The following is a 16985-nucleotide window of genomic DNA, read 5'->3' as shown; positions in this document are numbered from 1 at the left end:
TGGGTGTGATAACTATGATTGATGCATTTCATGTACGAAAAGAGACCGTATTAAATGGCAATATGTTGTTTGTTGAAGACCACTGTTGTAGGGCAAAGGAATGGACCCGGTACGATGCCGACCGATTGTACACGTGTAATTCCCGCAGCAATACTTTCGTTTCTTCTGTGTTTCCTCTGTCCTACGCGTGCCGTGCTGTAATTACCTTCAGGTACTCAGGTTGTGACGTTACAGACGTGTTAATGCGACTGCACAGATAATCTACCCACTGGTGTTCGGTTGATGTATGAGATGTGTGAAATATTTCATTGTGTTGAGACTTGTGTTTCATCCTTCAGCATGAACCATTTCCGATCCGTCCGTAACCTCGATGACACCAGTAGTCTTATTAGGTGGAATAAATGAGATCTGTGGTTTGTGTTGCACTTGTTTTCCACTAGATGGCGGTGTTCCCTCACATGAGCTGGTGAGGCCTTCGCTGACTCCTTACACTGTCTGCAGGTTTTTTTAAACCTTATTTGAGAATTCATAAACTACATTCCAGGCTTACATGATGACAAGCAATACTAACATAGGTAAAGCTTACTGAAAATTGTTCTTATTATCTCGTTCATATGATATGATGTTGGATTTTGCGATCACTATAATGCAATTTTTTAAAAAGAGGCTACTCTTTGTTTAAAACGCAAAGCACAAAAACATGTACACAAAATACAAAACAGCTTGCACCTCTTGCAAAAGCAAACACTTCTTTAAACACTATATGAATTCTTCTGAAATTCTTATTTTTGCATTACATCTACACACACAAACAGCAAAAATGAATCCCTCTGTCCACATGCCAAGTGTAAAACTATTATAATTTTCGTTTATAGCGTGCTCTAAATATAGACTATTCGTTATATTAAAATACTCACAACAGTATAAGAATAAACCTGAATCCTATTTGTGTTGTTCCAGCTCGGATTTCTGACTGATACAATTGGTGGCAGGTGTTTTCACAGGTGCATTCTGGGTGCAGCTGATTGATAATTGAGCGAGGTATTTTAATAGCAGTGTACATTTTTAGCAAAAACAGAACTTTGGACGCTAAAGCCACACATCAATATATCTAGATTTAGCATTTATTAGTCACTAGACTTCGTTGTTTTATTATCAATAGAAATATCAAAACAGGAGTTTTCTTCAGGGTGATTTAATTTAATTAGACATTAAACCTATGTGATAGTCAGTGTATGTGTATCATCAGTTTGCAACAACCGTGTTTTATGGCTTAAGCTGTCTCAGTGTTGTCATAAATATGGTCCATCACAAAAACTCCCTTTACTAACATCAGATCTATCAGAACCGTCACCAGCACGGATCATTTACTTGTTATTGTATTAACTTTACATGTATTTCTGATGAAAAGCTGATGCCAAACAGGAAATTCTCATTGGACTGAAAAGGCACTATCTTGGGGTCCGGTATCCAGTTCTATAATGCATCCATGATCTAGTGGCCTGCAAACGCTCGCTGTAGTGTACTCAAACACTGGTACCATCTGGCTAAGCCCCGCCCCCTATGCTACTCCATCAAGCTATCAGAGCTAGCACGGAGCCCACACTGTCACTAACTGCACTCCCTGAATAAATGTTATCTGATTATAGATCAAAGCTATTTTAGAGAGACTACAATATGAAGGATACATCCATGGTGTCAAACCGATTCAGCAGTGAAAACATGTAATAAAGATAGAAGCTGAAGCTACATATCAAAGTGTAAAAGTGAACCTCCACATCACCTGGAGATTGAGACAGAAGACGATGAAATGAAGGAAAAACAACTTCCTGCAAAACCGTGTAAGTCTTTATTCACTGTTACAATCATTTAAAATCATGTGTGTATATTCAGTATAACTTCAGTAGCTAGCATAGCAATGCTAATTGTAGTTAATGATGTGCTAACATACGCTGCTAATGCTATTCTGAGGTTCTTCTGCTTTGCTTTTAAAGGAAAGTCTATTCAGCGTGCGATGGAACTTCAAACTTGCTTGAGTTATCCACTTTTTACATTAGGCGGAATGACAAATAATACTAGCAGGGGTTGTCATTCATTGTAATGGTTTACCTAACTCTGACCTGCAACAAACAATTTCAGTTTCCACTTTCCAATTTTCCATCTCACCGTGATGCCACGGTGATGTACAGTATGTCTTGCTTAATGGGTGAGCCATGTGCTGCCCGTGGGAGGTTACTCTTCACCATACACACAAACACATAAAGGGGGTTAATCGGTGAGACTGTTTGTAATTCTCTAACGCCTCGCAGGTTCTCGGTGTTGCAGAGTGTCTGTCTGAATGAGTAACTCTTTTTAATCATCACACCGGCCCTTGCGTGTTTGACATAAATTCCTTCCCACCTGGAACATTGGCAATATGCTGTACTTGCTGGTACAGATGTTCGGAAAGGTCGCAGCTCATTCGTTACAAGAGCCTGGGGGTCACAGGTCAGGTCTAGCACTTTCCAACTGCACCGATCCCAACTTGTAATGCAGAAATAAAGAATACAGGAATTGGAACGTAATTAATATGGAAGATTTGAGAATGGGGTTTTCCAAAAACTCCGGAATTTAGTAATTAAGTTGTTTCGGTCCAATGATTTTAGTGCCGATAGGAATGATGATCAAAACTACAAAAATAAGACCCAGTTGTAATAAGAGGCACTCATTTACCCAATGGAATGACGTGATTAGAGGATGTTACAGTGACAGCCCTCTCGCTGGGGGGTGTGATGAGGACTCTGGAGAACGAGAAGCAGAAATGAACAGTCGAGCTGAGGCTTGTCGCTGTTTTCTGCTTCTCGGTGAGTAGATGAGGGAGTTTGGGAGGGGGACGGGAGAGAGAGCGAACGGGGGAGTGTGTTCGGTGGACAGCCATTCATCCTGAGTTGAGGGAAGGTTTCCAAGTCTCCCCCTGACATTCTTCTGGGCTCAAAGAAGTCCCGGGACAGAAGTGGCCCAAAACTGGCACAGACCGCCTCGGCGTTGCCAGGGACAGCCACTCTGGCGAGGCGTTGCTGGGGCCCAGCGCTGTTTTGTCTTCCGTTCTCACCTCACTTCCTGGTTAAAAAAAAATTAAAAAAGGAGACTGGGGGACCATTAACCACCTGAAGGACCCCGTACTACACTGTATGTTCACATGCATCCAAACCTCAGGACAGTCTCGCACGACTTCATTCAGTTAGTTATTTCTGTCTTCAATGGCCGTGAGCGCGTATGCTTTTTTTTATTCCTCAGTAAAACAAACATGCATCTAGTTACAGTCGTCAGGTAGATGTGTCAACCTAAAGGAAAGATCAATCATGTCTGCAGTAGTTACACAGACCTGTCGCCAAATGAGGGGTCACACCAACCCTTAAATATTGTCTTAATATCGTGTGATAAGATGAATATTCAAAACCATATTATCATTCCATTCCTATATCCAAACCGATGTCCTATTTAGGGTCGCGGCTTACATTGGGAGAAGGCAGGGTTCACCTGTACAGGTCACCACCAGTTCATTACAGGGCACATATGGAGACAGACAACCATTCATGCTCACATTCACACCTACGGGCAGTTTATATTCTCCAATTAACCTGAGCTGCATGTCTTTGGCCTCTGGGATGAAGCCGGAGAACCCGGAGAGAACCCACGCTGCCACAGGGAGAACGTGCAAACTCCACTCAGAAGGATCTGGGATCAAACCTGTGAGGTAACAGCGCAAGCCACTACACCACCGTGCAGCATATACCATATTATCAATCAAATATAAATGATTTAAAACATCTATTGTTGGATGAAGACTTGTGTTTTAATGTATGTTGCTAAATCAGCTTCCAGGCTATCAAAGTAAAAAATCATCTGGTTTAGTCATTTATTTATTTTTTGAAGAACGCAAATACTAATAACTAAATAATCGGCATATCGTACTGATAAGATAGCATTAGAGCTATTGACATGTTTTCATATAGAACCATCAAGTTGCTGCTGTGACAGCAAAGTTAGCTAGTTGGGCTAATGTTAGTTGTCTTGAGCGCCTTCATCCATCATTTAGCTGAATGTCAAGGTTGTCTTTCAAAGCTAGAGCACAGTAAAACAAATAATTTTGATATTCTTGATTTTGCGTTTTTCAAACTCCAATAGGCCTTCCATGACCCCCTTCACTTCTCCTGTCTAGGCCGTGCCTACAACTTATTTTCTTTCTCGGCATTTCTTTTGAGGATATTTTCCCAGTTGACTCTTCGTCTTAGCCATAAACTGTATATAAAAAGTGTACGTAGCGATCATGATGTCACCCGTTGGTTTGTGGACTGCCGTTTTCAACCCTCGAGTTCGGGGTTGTGGCCGTCGCTATCTTGGCTTTTTAGCTCCCGATAAACAGAAGTGACGATTTTTGAAATGCGGATGAGTGATGTAGAGACTCCGTATATGGCTTTGCTAGAGGCAGCGACCTATCAATTACAGTAAGCCCGCCCTAAAGCATACCCTGCTTTATGCGCTATTTGATTCTAAATGGAATATCATTTACTAAATGAACATCATGCTGTATTGAAGAAGACTTGAAACTAGAGATTGAGACCATTAACTCATGTTTACAATATTTGCTGAGGTAATAAATCAAGAGAGAAGAAGAGTCATTTTCTCATAGACTTCTATACACTCAGACTTCTTTTTGCAACCCGAGGAGCGCACTCTGCTGGTCAGTAGAGAGAATGCAAGTTTAGGACACTTCCACATTGGCTTCACTCCTCAGATCCATAGAGATATTATTCCACCTCAGTCATTTTGTTTGCATTCATTTGAAGTTGTGTTTCTTGCCACCTGAAGAGTGTAACTCCCAATATTCACTGGTTTCCCACTTACTCCTGAGAAAAATATATATAGCCGCTCATTACCTGCTACCTGATCCACTATGATCACCAACTAGTTCCGTAATCCAGAGAAGAGGCTAACAGATGCTGTTATGCTCTGGGTGGAACCAAGGAGAGCTGCAGAGTGGGGTGATAATTATCTATGGCTTCATGGCAGAGTCCAATGTTACAGTAAACTAAATATTCCATCCATCCATCCATCCATTTTCAATACCGCTTATCCTCATTAGGGTCGTGGGGGCGCTGGAGCCTATCCCAGCTGACATAGGGCGAAGGCAGGGGACACCCTGGACAGGCCGCCAGTCCATCGAGGGCACATGTAGGGACATACAACCATTCACTCTCACATTCACTCCTATGGGCAATTTAGAGATCAATTAACCTGCAGCATGTCTTTGGACTGTGGGAGGAAGCCGGAGAACCCGGAGAGAACCCACGCTGCCACGGGGAGAACATGCAAACTTCACACAGAAGGACCGCTCCGACCGGGAATTGAACCCACGGCCCTCTTGCTGTGAGGCGACAGTGCTAGCCACTACACCACCGTGCAGCCAAAACTAAATATTGATTACTCTAAAATATTGTTTTCCCAATCATGTTAAAGACCTATAAAAAGGACATGTAAGATGTTTTCATGCAATTTGATGGATCACATCTGGGTTTCATCTCTCTGCTCCTGCTGTTCAAAAGGAAAAGACATGAAACTGCAGTTAGACTTTGAATCATTGCCAGTCAATGTCGGAACAATTCCAGTTAAATAGTATCTTTTAGCTGATGTGCTCCCAGAAAGTTATCGCATCCAATCAATAAATGACAGAGTTGTTCAGCTCAGATGTGTCTTTGACTTTTCATTCATATTTGTTCAACGGAAAATGTGTGTGTGTGTGTGTGAGAGAGAGAGAGAGAGACACTGGTATAACAATCTGACTTTTACCTGGATGTTGTGTAATTGTATCATAGAGTTTGTACTAGTTAACAGATGTTTTTCCATTTATATATTACGGGGCAAACATTTTCAAATATTACAGAGGAGGGTAGTAATAAATAGCCCTTACTGTGTAAAATCTAACTTTCTCTTGAATATACAATACAGCCAGTCGAAACATCATGTACTTGGATCTCGAAACCGAACGACAATACTCAAAACTACGGAGCCACGGAAGGGACACAGATGGGGTAAAAACTGACGGAGTACTTTCAGATCAGTGCGACACCATGGAAACAACCACATCAATGGAGCGCAAGCACACATGGGAGAGGTTCATATCATTTTATTTTTAGAAAGGCTTCAGATATAAAGATGAGACAAGTATTAGCTAGCTAGCGCATCCAACGGTTCCTTTGCCTAAAATATTCCAGGAAACAACTTCGCTAGGAAGATAGAGGATGGCAGCTCAAGACTCGGGCCTCCAGTTAGCAGCTCTAGCAACTTGAAGCCGCAGCAACAGAAAGTGTGCTGATCCGATGGGTAGTCAGGTGGTCAGGGATCAGCAAACTTTCTGTTGGCGCGGTTTCGAGTTGCACAGGTTAGACCCGGCAGCCACACCGGCTGGGGTTTGTGTTGGCTTGAATTCGAGTTGCTACAGCTGCCAACTGAAGGTCCGTCTCCAGATGTGCCTACTACTCTAACGTACACATGACATCTATTGCTTCTGTCCACTGTTGCTCTCCTGAAGGTTTCTTCCCTTTTTTCCCAGTGAAAGGGTTTTTACTATTTCTTGGGACTTGTTCCTGATCCGATGTGAGGTCCTGGGACAGGGATGTCGTATGTGTACATAAAGCCCTCTGAGGCAAATTTGTAATTTGTGATATTGGGCTATATAAAATAAACTGAATTGAATATACATAACATTAATCTGAAACAGGTCATGATTCTTCATGCTTACTTTTCTGTAGGATTTAGTGGCATCTAGAAGGAGAACTACGGTGGCCTTCAGGTCCCATAAAACCACAAGGCCCGCTCTCTCTCTCTCTCTCGTGTTTTTTGTTTGTCCATTCTGGGCTACCGTAGAAACATGGCGGACTCTGTATAGAGGACCCATAGATATGAAGTGCTCATTCTAAGCTAAAGAAAACCCAACAACCCTTAGTTTCCAGGTGAATGAACATGAAGGAAAACAGAGTTTTGAATATTATATTCCATTTCCTTACATAAAATGATTTAAATGATCACTTTTGCTTGTATGTATATACTGGTATTGTTAAGATCTTAGTTCGTCACCACGGGACAGGAAAACAGTTGGGTGCTTAAATCCCTGTAAAAAACACGTATTGTTTTAATTTTTCACACTTAAAACAATCGCTGATGGGGCGGATTTGTTCCCATTGAGACAGAGCTAGCTGCCCCCCCCCCATTTTTCCAGACTTCTAGTTAACCTAAGTTAGCTTGTTGCCGGTGGCACTTTCACATCTACAACACAAATATGCGCTCATCTCGCAAAATGAACCATTCAAGTCCTCTAAACTGTTGTGGCCTCTGCTCTTTGGGCGATGCTGCTGATGCTGAGCCGAGCGGCTGTATGGCAACAGGCAACCCGCACAACAAAAGCTGGAGGGCCTCAGGGGACATTGTTCGAGCTGCCGCTCTCCAAGGAGCGGAGCGTGCAATGTCTCTGTCAGACAACACGCAAACACATGCACTCTGCAATCCCTTGGTGAAGGAAAAACTTCATGATATATGCAGAGAAACAAAAACCCACAATATCATCGAATTTTATGGTAAAATAGGAGATTGTAATAAATAAAGAAAAACAAGGGAAAGAATGGCATACAAGATCAATACATGGTTGTATATGTTATAAACCCACATGCTGAATATAGAGACATGTTATAATCATAAAGGGGTTTCCAATAGGAGTCTTTCTTTCTTCTACTATGAATATAATGCCATTCCAAGAAAATGTTAGATCCCCCGTGTCTCGAGTGCGGTTTCGGGTCATTTCAAAAAGCTCCACTTATGTAAGACTTGCGTTTATTTATTCTCTGTGTTGATGGATCATTGACTCGAGTCCGCCCCGGCTAGACCGCACCATTCCTTCAGGGACCTCGGGCTGCTGTTAAATTAAAACTTCTATCTCTGAGCCTCCCTGGTAGTAAATTAGCAGACTTGTGCAGGAGACTGGCAACGCACGGGCACACATTTCAGGGGGGGGGGGGTATCGTGAGCCCGGAGTGTGGAGGGAGGGCCCGCCTTGTCGCTTCCTGGCCCCCCGCACCGGACGGGGTGTATTATAGACGCGCATCCATGCAGCCGGGGCGACGGGGGCCACTGCTCGGGTGTGCAATGTGACGCGGGGTCGACTGGAAGGAAAGGCTGGGTACAACACCGCGCGGGAGGAGGACGTGTTTAACCATTAACCGGCATTAACCACCGCGGCAGCTGTGCGGGAGCCGGTACCGTGAGGCTACATAAAGGCGAGCGCACCCGGCGTCCACGCCTCAGCCGGAGCGCGTTACCAAGAGGTGGAGGGTACATCCAGCCGGCCGCGCGAAGCGCGTCTGCTCTTACCGACTTCTCACTCTTCCGGACCCCGCTGACACCACAAGGTAACCACCTTCTTTTTTTCTTTTCTTTTTTTTAAATCTTACAAACATGCTAGCGACTTTATATCGAACATAACGGGCGAGCGCGGCTGTGAGAGCGGTGCCTTTATCTAACGGAATTGTGTCACATGGGCACTCAAACTGCCAAATGACACGACCGCGTGCGACCCCAGGTGATTCAAAAGAAAAGGAAAAAAAAAAAGAAACGGGAAACGGGAAACGACGGTGCGTATTTGCACCGACTCTCACGAAGTTAAAATGCTCGTGGCGATAGCGGCCAGTGACATGAGCTACCGGCCCCCGGTGTTGGAACCGAAAGCCCTCTGCCCTCGTTTAAACGAGCAGCAGAATAGAATAGGAGGGCTCGTCTATTCAGCCCGGACCAGGGGAGCACTAATTTACGCCTTTGCCATGTTGGGTTCGGGCGGCATTGGTCCTGACTACTAAACAGAGGATTGTTTCAGCGGGGGAGAGCCAAAGACTGCGTGCGGATGTCGCAACACGCAGGCAGGATGAAAGCCGCGTCAAGCCGGCAGTGGTACGGCAGGGAAGCGAACAGGCTGGCCTTCACAATAAGAGCCTGTAGTTGTGTTCAACTTTGTGGGCGAACGCGCAACTTTCTTCGTGTCCGCCGTGTCAGTCAGGAGGACTAACTCTACCTCTAAATAGGCCTGGCGTACTTTGCCAGTCATTGCCGATTGTGTGGAGTTGCTGTGGTTTGTTTTGCAGAGTGGGAAGAAGGAAATTACGCCCACGCTAGACGTTAACGTAACATGAATACGTCCTGTTATGGGCTGCTTTTTTTCCCCCACTTCTGTCATTTCTGGGTTGAGAAGCCTCATCAATGGTTACTTAACAGAACCCGTTAACGCGCTCGTTGCTTTTGAATGATCCCTCCACGAAGATGTGGGGACGTTTACTTTGAAATGTGCGACCGGAACTGCCGTCCTTGCGTCGAGGGGGACGGGGGGGACGGGGGTGAATTGACGGTCGTGTGACACTCTGTTGAAGAGGATGTACGCAGCACCTCAGTAAATGGTAGAAATATTTTTAGCCGCCGGGAGGAAATTTGGCGCTGGATGAAACTGTTTTCAAACTGTTGCGCCGTCCTCACTCCTCACGAAGTCCCAGCGGAGAGCGGAGCGGATTCAGGGCGTCACAGCGAGGACACTTACGGTGTAATGATTAGAAACCTTCGTTTGACAGATTCTAGCAGTTGTATTATATTATATGTGGTGAGTTTACATTTTGTACTTGACATGTGTTTTTGTTTTATATTTCTGCAATATTCCAGTAACGTTCATGTATTTTGTAGCTTGGACTTTAGTTGTAATATGTGTTTGTTAATCCGACACATTCATCTAGGATTTCTGTTTTCTGATAAAGCAAATGAGTCACATGTCACATAAGTGACATGTTTTTTTTCCTCCAAAAATGGAGGGGTGAGCACTGCCATAGTTTTTTCAGTTCCTACATGTTGCTGTATTTTGTTGTTCATGTCACTTGAAGAGTATTTATTTGTAGATCAGGATTTTCTTGATTCAGGAAACAGCCGGGATCTACTAGTTTCTGGTAGTTGGAAATCAAAGTGTTATGGGCCTGAAACCGGTTGATATTTAGGACTGAATAATCAATGAATGCATTCTTTCCCCCAGGTGACTGTCCACTCTGGTTGGAGGGGAACCTTTCCGCAGGCTGTAATTCAATCTTCATACCCTTAAATATCTCCCTTGAAAACCTCCCAGCATCCACGTGGTGTAAGGTGAGACATTCCCAACCTGGCACACTCGCCAGTCTGACATGACCAGTGCACTGAGAGCATGACCAGTCATCGCTGCAATCTGCCCACTCCAGACCTGATTTGATTTGATTTTTTCTGCAGCTCACATTGAACTTTCCGAGGACTGTTTACAAGTGACTTGTATGGGATTTCTCTGGCGAGTCCCAGAGCCTATTGTTGTCTTTTTCTCTTCCGATTTGAACAAGTATGCCCTCTTCTTTTTTTTGCCGGCCTACCCTGAGCACCTTGCAGTGAATGGAGAACATACTGGTTCTGCTCCCGAAGCACCGACAGGAACACAGGGTCAGCAGACGCACGGCTGCGTGTTGCTCGCTGCAGGTTTTTCCCTCCAGTGCTGTCTTCTCCTGGTCTTTAGTAGCAACCCCAACTCCCTGTCAGGCTCTTTAATGGGATAAATTAATTGGACTGATCAGGTTCAAAACCAGATCAGGTGGCCGATTCCATTCTAACTTCCCTGAAACAACTTGACCTTTTCTTGTCAAGCCCGCTGTCCTCCAAAGGCGTCCGCATGGTACTTTGGTCGAAAGAGCAAGAAAAACTCCCTGACATCGACATGTCCTCCGGAGCCATTGAGGAGAAGATGGAGGGAGGGCCCCCGACATCGGCCCTTCTCAACTCCAACTGCACCGTCCACCCGGTGATCCTCACCGAGGGCCCCGAGGAGGTGGACCTGGGGACCGGCGGCGAGTTAGAGCTCAAAGAGGTCACATCTTTAACAGAGAAGGCCAGTGAGACCGGGGAGGATGAGGAGAGGACGGAGATTGTGGTGGCAATGGACTGCCGGGCCAACGCCAAAGGTCAACGGGAGGAGGACGCTCTCCTGGAGAACGCCAGCCAGAGCAACGAGAGCGACGACACCAGCACCGACCAGAGCCCAGAGCCGCCGGTCCCCCTCAAGGAGACCTCCTTCTCCGTTGGCCTGCAGGTGGTCATCCCCTTCCTGCTGGCCGGGTTCGGGACGGTGGCGGCTGGAATGGTGCTAGACATTGTTCAGGTGAGTGATCACCAATATGTTATTTACTACATAGTGAGCACACGGCTTCTATACATATTTATTAGAAATGGGCTTGTTTCTGATTCTTATTAGAAATTGGTGAATCCAAATACATAATTTGGGGTGGTCTGTTCTCTTTTAGGCTAAAAAAAAAAGTTCTGGTTTGCACCAAAAGGTCTAAAGATTATGCATGCTCACACTAATAGAAAGGTCATTAGTTCGGGTACTTTGGGAGATGGTGGGAAGTGGTAAACAAAAGAGTTCTGGAAAAAAGAGAGAAAGAAAAGTAGTAAACTCCAGGTGAATGCAAGGTGCTCTAGAAGTTAAACTAGTCAACAATAGAAAAAGGGAAGCCCCTGTGGGACACTCGCACTGAGCCAAGGATTGTAGTTAAAAATAAAGAAATACAAAAAGGTGAACGACACTTTTTATTTGATATGTCCTGAACCAATAACGGCATTTTAACTACACCCTCGGTGTGCATGAAGAAAGCCTAGGGGCTTTCCTTTTTCTATACTTCACTCATTCAGACGTTAATCCAGTCAGTTTAACTCGTTGACTTCCCTGGTTCGACAAGCCCCGCTCATATCATGTGTCTGTCACAGGACTGCTGGCCTGTCGGATGTTAAGTGTTTGGGTGCTGGGTGGGGCTCTGGTCACACACACCATGGGGGTATTTATGTAACCCTTCTCACCTCTAAGGCCAGCCTGTCCTCAGGGCTGGCACATAGTGGTACGCTCTCTGTGTCTGTCACTCTGTTTGTAGTGCAGTGTGTGGCCAGAGCGCTGCTGCCTCCAAGAAAAGACATGAGTGCATTTATAATTGCTCTTTTTTCCTGTTGACTCGATGTCTTTTGCCCTGAGTAGGCATCTGAGGGTGTTGGCAATGCAGGCCAAAGTCACGCTCACGGCTCATATATTTCTTTAAAGTCAGCTTATGATGCAGATAATGCTGGAGGTGTCAGGCTGCCAGGGGACTGGTCCCGGCACATTGTGTACACGCATACTGGTGCCAACATGGTGGACCCAGGAGAACTCAGCACAGGGAGGAGGGGGAAGAGGCTGTGGGTGGGGTGGGGTGGGTGGGGGGGGGGGGGGTACTCTTTTTAGAGCACCTGAAATGGCAGCCCGCCCCGGACGAGCTGTGAGTCAGTGAAAAATAAAATCGCAACGCGCCGTCCAAACCTCCATTACCGCGCAGTTAGGTATCCCCACTAAACCAGGAATGCAGAGGTTTTGAGGTCAAACAAGTGTTCATGCTGCCTCAACTTAGGCACCATGCTGCTGCAGTCTCTCCAGTTTCCAAAACACACAGCGCATTGAGTGAGGCTGGGAGACAGAGGAGACGCAGAACTTCTGGTCAGCCGTGCTTGTGCCGGAGCGGGCGAACCTTGATGTAGCGCTTGCCGCGAGGTGAGAGGTGAGGCCTGACGGTCCGTCCGCTTGGAACACTTGTTCCAGTGAGTTTGTCTGAGCATCTAGCAGGTTGTCTCGCTGCCTAATTCCCCCCTCCATGACACCGGGAAACGCTAACTCAGCTAATCCCCCCCCCCTGTCCTTGCAGGAAGGTAATTATCTAACTCTCTCTCAGCCTCTCTCACTCTCTCTCTGGTTCGGGTCCAGTCTGCGCCAGCTCTCTGCTAAAAGCAAGGTTGGAAACTCCAACAAAGCTCCAGCCTTTATTCGACGCGCCTGCCTGTTCTTGAGTTTGAGAAGTTGCGGCTTGGACTTGGCATTTTTGCAACACTTCTTTGAAATGTGACCTCTTCAACCTTAGTCACTTTGACTATGTACAGCACATACATACCCAAACAGAGCTCTCGGCCTCATTCCCACTCGAGGGTTGCCTTAGAAAGGACTGCTAATATAGAGGAGTGAGACGTCTGCATAGTTCTGATTAGTGACTTGGCAGCGGAATGGCCTCAAACGGTCAGTCTCCCAAAGCCAGGGCTAGAAACGGGGTTCACTCGGCAACTCGCTAAAGGTTACGCGTGGTTGGTAAAGGTCATGCAGTGCTAGTTTTTCTGAGAATGCCAAGGTCAAAGGTCAAACGGGTCATTTGTCACAGAGATTCGAAAACCTGTGGTACCTTCTGCCTGCGCAGACTACGAACCACGAATGCAACTTGTTGGCGCAGTACATTCTCATTATCATACATGTGTCTGCCTCGGTCCTGTTTGTCTGTAGACTTGACCACAAAAATAAAGCAATACAGAGGTTGGGCACAGCTTCAGCCAGACTAAAAATACAGGCACCAGTAAACAGGAATTAACAATAAGTTTACCACCGGCCATTTTGGTCCGACCACATCCACTTGCCTGGTTTTAACTGTGAAATGAGAGAGTGGGCCTATTCCCTCAAAGTGAATCATAATTCCAGTGGTTTGACAACATTAATGCTCAAATGGCTGCATCATTGTCCAAAGAATTTAAAATATAAAATGACCAGGTGCGTCTTTCTAAACCTTTAATGGTGTCTGACTATTTGTACTTCCTTATGTGCTTGCTTTGGCCCTTCTACTCATATTGGTCAGTCTTTTCCATCAGCTCAAAGATGTTATGTCCCGACAATCATTAACAACAGATCAGGTCACAGCTATAAAAACCTGACAACATCCCGGACAGCTACTTGGTTAGGATCTGAGTGATAACGATTTGAAGGATTAGAAGATTAAAATGCTTTTGTGTCGCCCCAAACCCTGGCTAATATTTCACTCTGTTCAGGATTCTCGGGAGTCCTTGGAGGGTCCTGGGTTGAGTATTTGCACCCCCCACCCCTCCTTTCACCCTTGATGCAAATAGTCCACATCTCAGGCTTCTTTAGGGCTTCACTTCAAGCTTTTGGGAGCTCAATAGCATGTTTCACTAGTAAATATACCTCTTTTTGCATCCATTTAGATGAATACCTCACCCACAAAATGACCATTTGTTTAGCAGTGTCTCACTCTGTGTTACCTAGATTTCAAGGTGAATAAAGAATACAAATATCTAGCCAAAATCTGTTTTCAGTTTTTCTAATAGTTTTAGCAAAGATGCATGTGTTTGGAGAGTTGTGAGCATATGTCTGGATAATTGAGACTCGCAATGTACTGCTCGAGTTGTTTGGGATTTAACGGATGTTTTCATATAGTTTTGCTGTTGTTAAACCCTGTTTGCTTAAATTCATCAAGACTTCCCCCGTTTGCCGTGAAGTTTTCTTCAAGAATTCAAAGTAACACAGTAACTGATATACAAATGTTAATTTAGTGGATGAAGTGTTCCTTTAATGCCAATGAGGTCTTGTTTCATGGCTGCCACTCATCTGTCAGGTTCAACTCCAGAGTGCCGATTACTTTTGGCCACAGCTATGTTAATTTTACCCTCCACGGCATGCCTTTGCACACAAGGCTGGGCCCAACCTGTACTGGCCGTGGAAACAGACACCACCTGATGTAGTTTTTGTGACGCTGGCGGAGCTGCGTGGACATTGCGTGCCATCAGCTTCAGCTCCCCGCTCTGTACAGCAATGACAGTGATCACAAATAAAATTGGGCCATGTTACTCAACTGGGCAACTCGACCCTTGTGGGGCTCGCATACCAGAGCTCCTATAGGTCTGTACACAGAGGTACTGGGGTTGTCCAGTAGAGTTCCTGGAACCAAGGAGGTGGCCATGAGGAGGGAGGAAGGGCTGGCTTGGCCCAGGGCCAGTGTTCCATGGAGACAACAACATATATCACTACAGGGGAGGCAAAGAGGGAGATAGGGGAGTGAGACAGAAGTAGAGAGGGGGAGAAAGCCTGAAAACATGCGGCTGTGAAATAAGAGAGGAGTGCTCACAGAGGTGCTCACAAGGCTGCTGGGTTGGCAGAGGGCAGTGAGCCAAGCTGAGGGACTGGCTGTTGGAAAGGAGCTCTGCTTGGCCTGGTGACAGCGAGGGGATAGACGAAGGGAGTTTAACCCACACTGGCGCTTCGGTGACACGCCTTCTGATACAACTCAAACTGAGCTTAGATGGCACCCCTTATCCGTCCTGTACATCTGGATGCACAGTGGGAGCAGCGTAGTGGAACAGAAACACAAGCTTGCTCGCGTGAGAAAATGAAGGCCGACAGTGTTCGACTACTCCTCTGTTTTCCTCCCCTCGTCTACTTTCTCCGTCCCTTTTCTTTTCCGGGTCAGCCTTTGTGAATATTGATTCAACTCTGGGCAGACTGGACTGTAAGTGCTGGGGGCCTGGGGACCGGGGCCCCCCAAAGATAAGCACTTTTACTGGAGATAGATCGGTAGCCTCAAGCCTCCGCAATAGCTTTGTTTCTGGCCACAGAAGGCCGCAAACCTGCTATCACTGTGCGAACACTAATGGAGGCACAGCGCAGGAAGGCGCTTTACCACAGTGACTGACAAGCCCAGAGACTCATTTCAAAGCAACTTTTGTCATCCAGTCACGGCAGTACGCTTTAACTGTTAAGTCTGTACACTCTGTGAAGTGTGGACACACGTGCAAAAACAGCTGAGTTCAGATCTGGCAGACCCTATCACAAAAGTCGCACTGAAGTGTAACCACGATCTCTCAGGGAACCCGCTTCTGACTCAAGTTCAGTCCAGCAGCCAGGGAAGAGGTTATCGAGGCTCAGGTCTAATGACACCATCTATAAATGTCACTAAAGGACATCTATTAGGATCTGCAAGCACAGACAAGCAGAATTGTTCTTTTGCACATGCTAAACAGGATTTGTGATCTTCTCAAGCGAGTCCAACACTTGCCCAAGTTGTCCTTTAGATTTAGCTGGCCTAGCTCCTGGCTGACTAATATATATGTCTTTTTGGTTCTTACATAAAGCGAAATGTTGCTTTTTTTTGCTGAGGTAGGGGCTGAGTAGCACAGCAAGCTCATGAGTGTCACAACGCTGAAGAGGCTTTCCATGACTTGTTGCACTTTACTGGATTTATTATTGTTTTGAAGAGGAGGCATCCAGTTGCTAGGATTGCCTGGCTTAGCGTTAAGAAAATTCATGAAATTATGAGTTGTTATTTCCTTAAAAGGAAACACCACTTTAATTCTTATATATTTTGTCAATGGCCTAGGAAAGTCCAATCACTATTTGTTAACATGAGCTACTGTCTCTCAAAGCTAGTGATCACACATTTGAGTCTCCGTTTTTGGATTTGGGAGGAAGTTGTTCATGTTTACTAATATGTTTGAATTGTCCTAGACCATACTAATAACTTGTATAGATTTGGGAAATGGACATAGTTTCCCTTTAAGTTGATGAACAAAAGGTACATGTCCGTCCATCTCATCCATGCTTTTTATTTGCAATTTTTCTTTTGCTACTATTCGTGGGTGTCGCAAAGTAGCTAGCTTGCAATTTAGGAACACAATGTCCCCATTCCTGAAAAGCTATGTTTGGTTAACTCTGATTGGTTGGGGAATCAGCCACGAGCGGGTGCCACACAAGACAACAAATCTGAAGGTCTGGATCCAGGCTAAAAACTCTCCTCAACTCTTAAACAATACATGAAAGGTTCCTCCCACAGAAAACAATGGAATGCCATACTGTCATTATTTCAGAAGTAATTATAAAGAGAGTTTCAAGTCGGTGTGAACCGCCCATGTGTATTGACAGAAGTTTTTGCTTAAAGGGTTGGTAATGATGAGAAACCAGCAGCAGTACACTAGCCCAGAGTTGACGACTCTTCCAATGAAAGTAGCGATCAGCACGAGCTCTAAAATGAGCTAAATCTGGCCAGGAAGCCGCCAAGTCGGCAACA

The 16985-nt window shown here is 45.4% G+C and overlaps 1 protein-coding gene across 3 annotated transcripts in view; it reads left to right on the top strand.

The window, feature by feature from the left end:
- The first annotated feature begins 8126 nt into the window (after positions 1-8126).
- The window catches only part of slc41a1 (solute carrier family 41 member 1), a 28135-nt gene continuing 19276 nt past the window's right edge, over positions 8127-16985 (top strand). Inside the window, exons 1-3 of one of the 3 annotated variants that reach the window (XM_034533368.1) lie at positions 8127-8441; positions 10094-10200; positions 10471-11233. In XM_034533368.1, coding sequence (XP_034389259.1) covers positions 10748-11233 — 486 coding nt within the window. In that variant the 5' untranslated portion in view covers positions 8127-8441; positions 10094-10200; positions 10471-10747. Of the gene's footprint in view, positions 8442-9387; positions 9674-10093; positions 11234-16985 lie in introns of those variants that run through there. The other 2 variants (XM_034533369.1, XM_034533370.1) reach the window with 2 other exon arrangements.

Source organism: Cyclopterus lumpus, chromosome 5, assembly GCF_009769545.1.
Source record: "Cyclopterus lumpus isolate fCycLum1 chromosome 5, fCycLum1.pri, whole genome shotgun sequence".
Lineage (NCBI taxonomy): Eukaryota > Metazoa > Chordata > Actinopteri > Perciformes > Cyclopteridae > Cyclopterus > Cyclopterus lumpus.
This window is presented reverse-complemented; position numbering and strand designations above follow the sequence as displayed.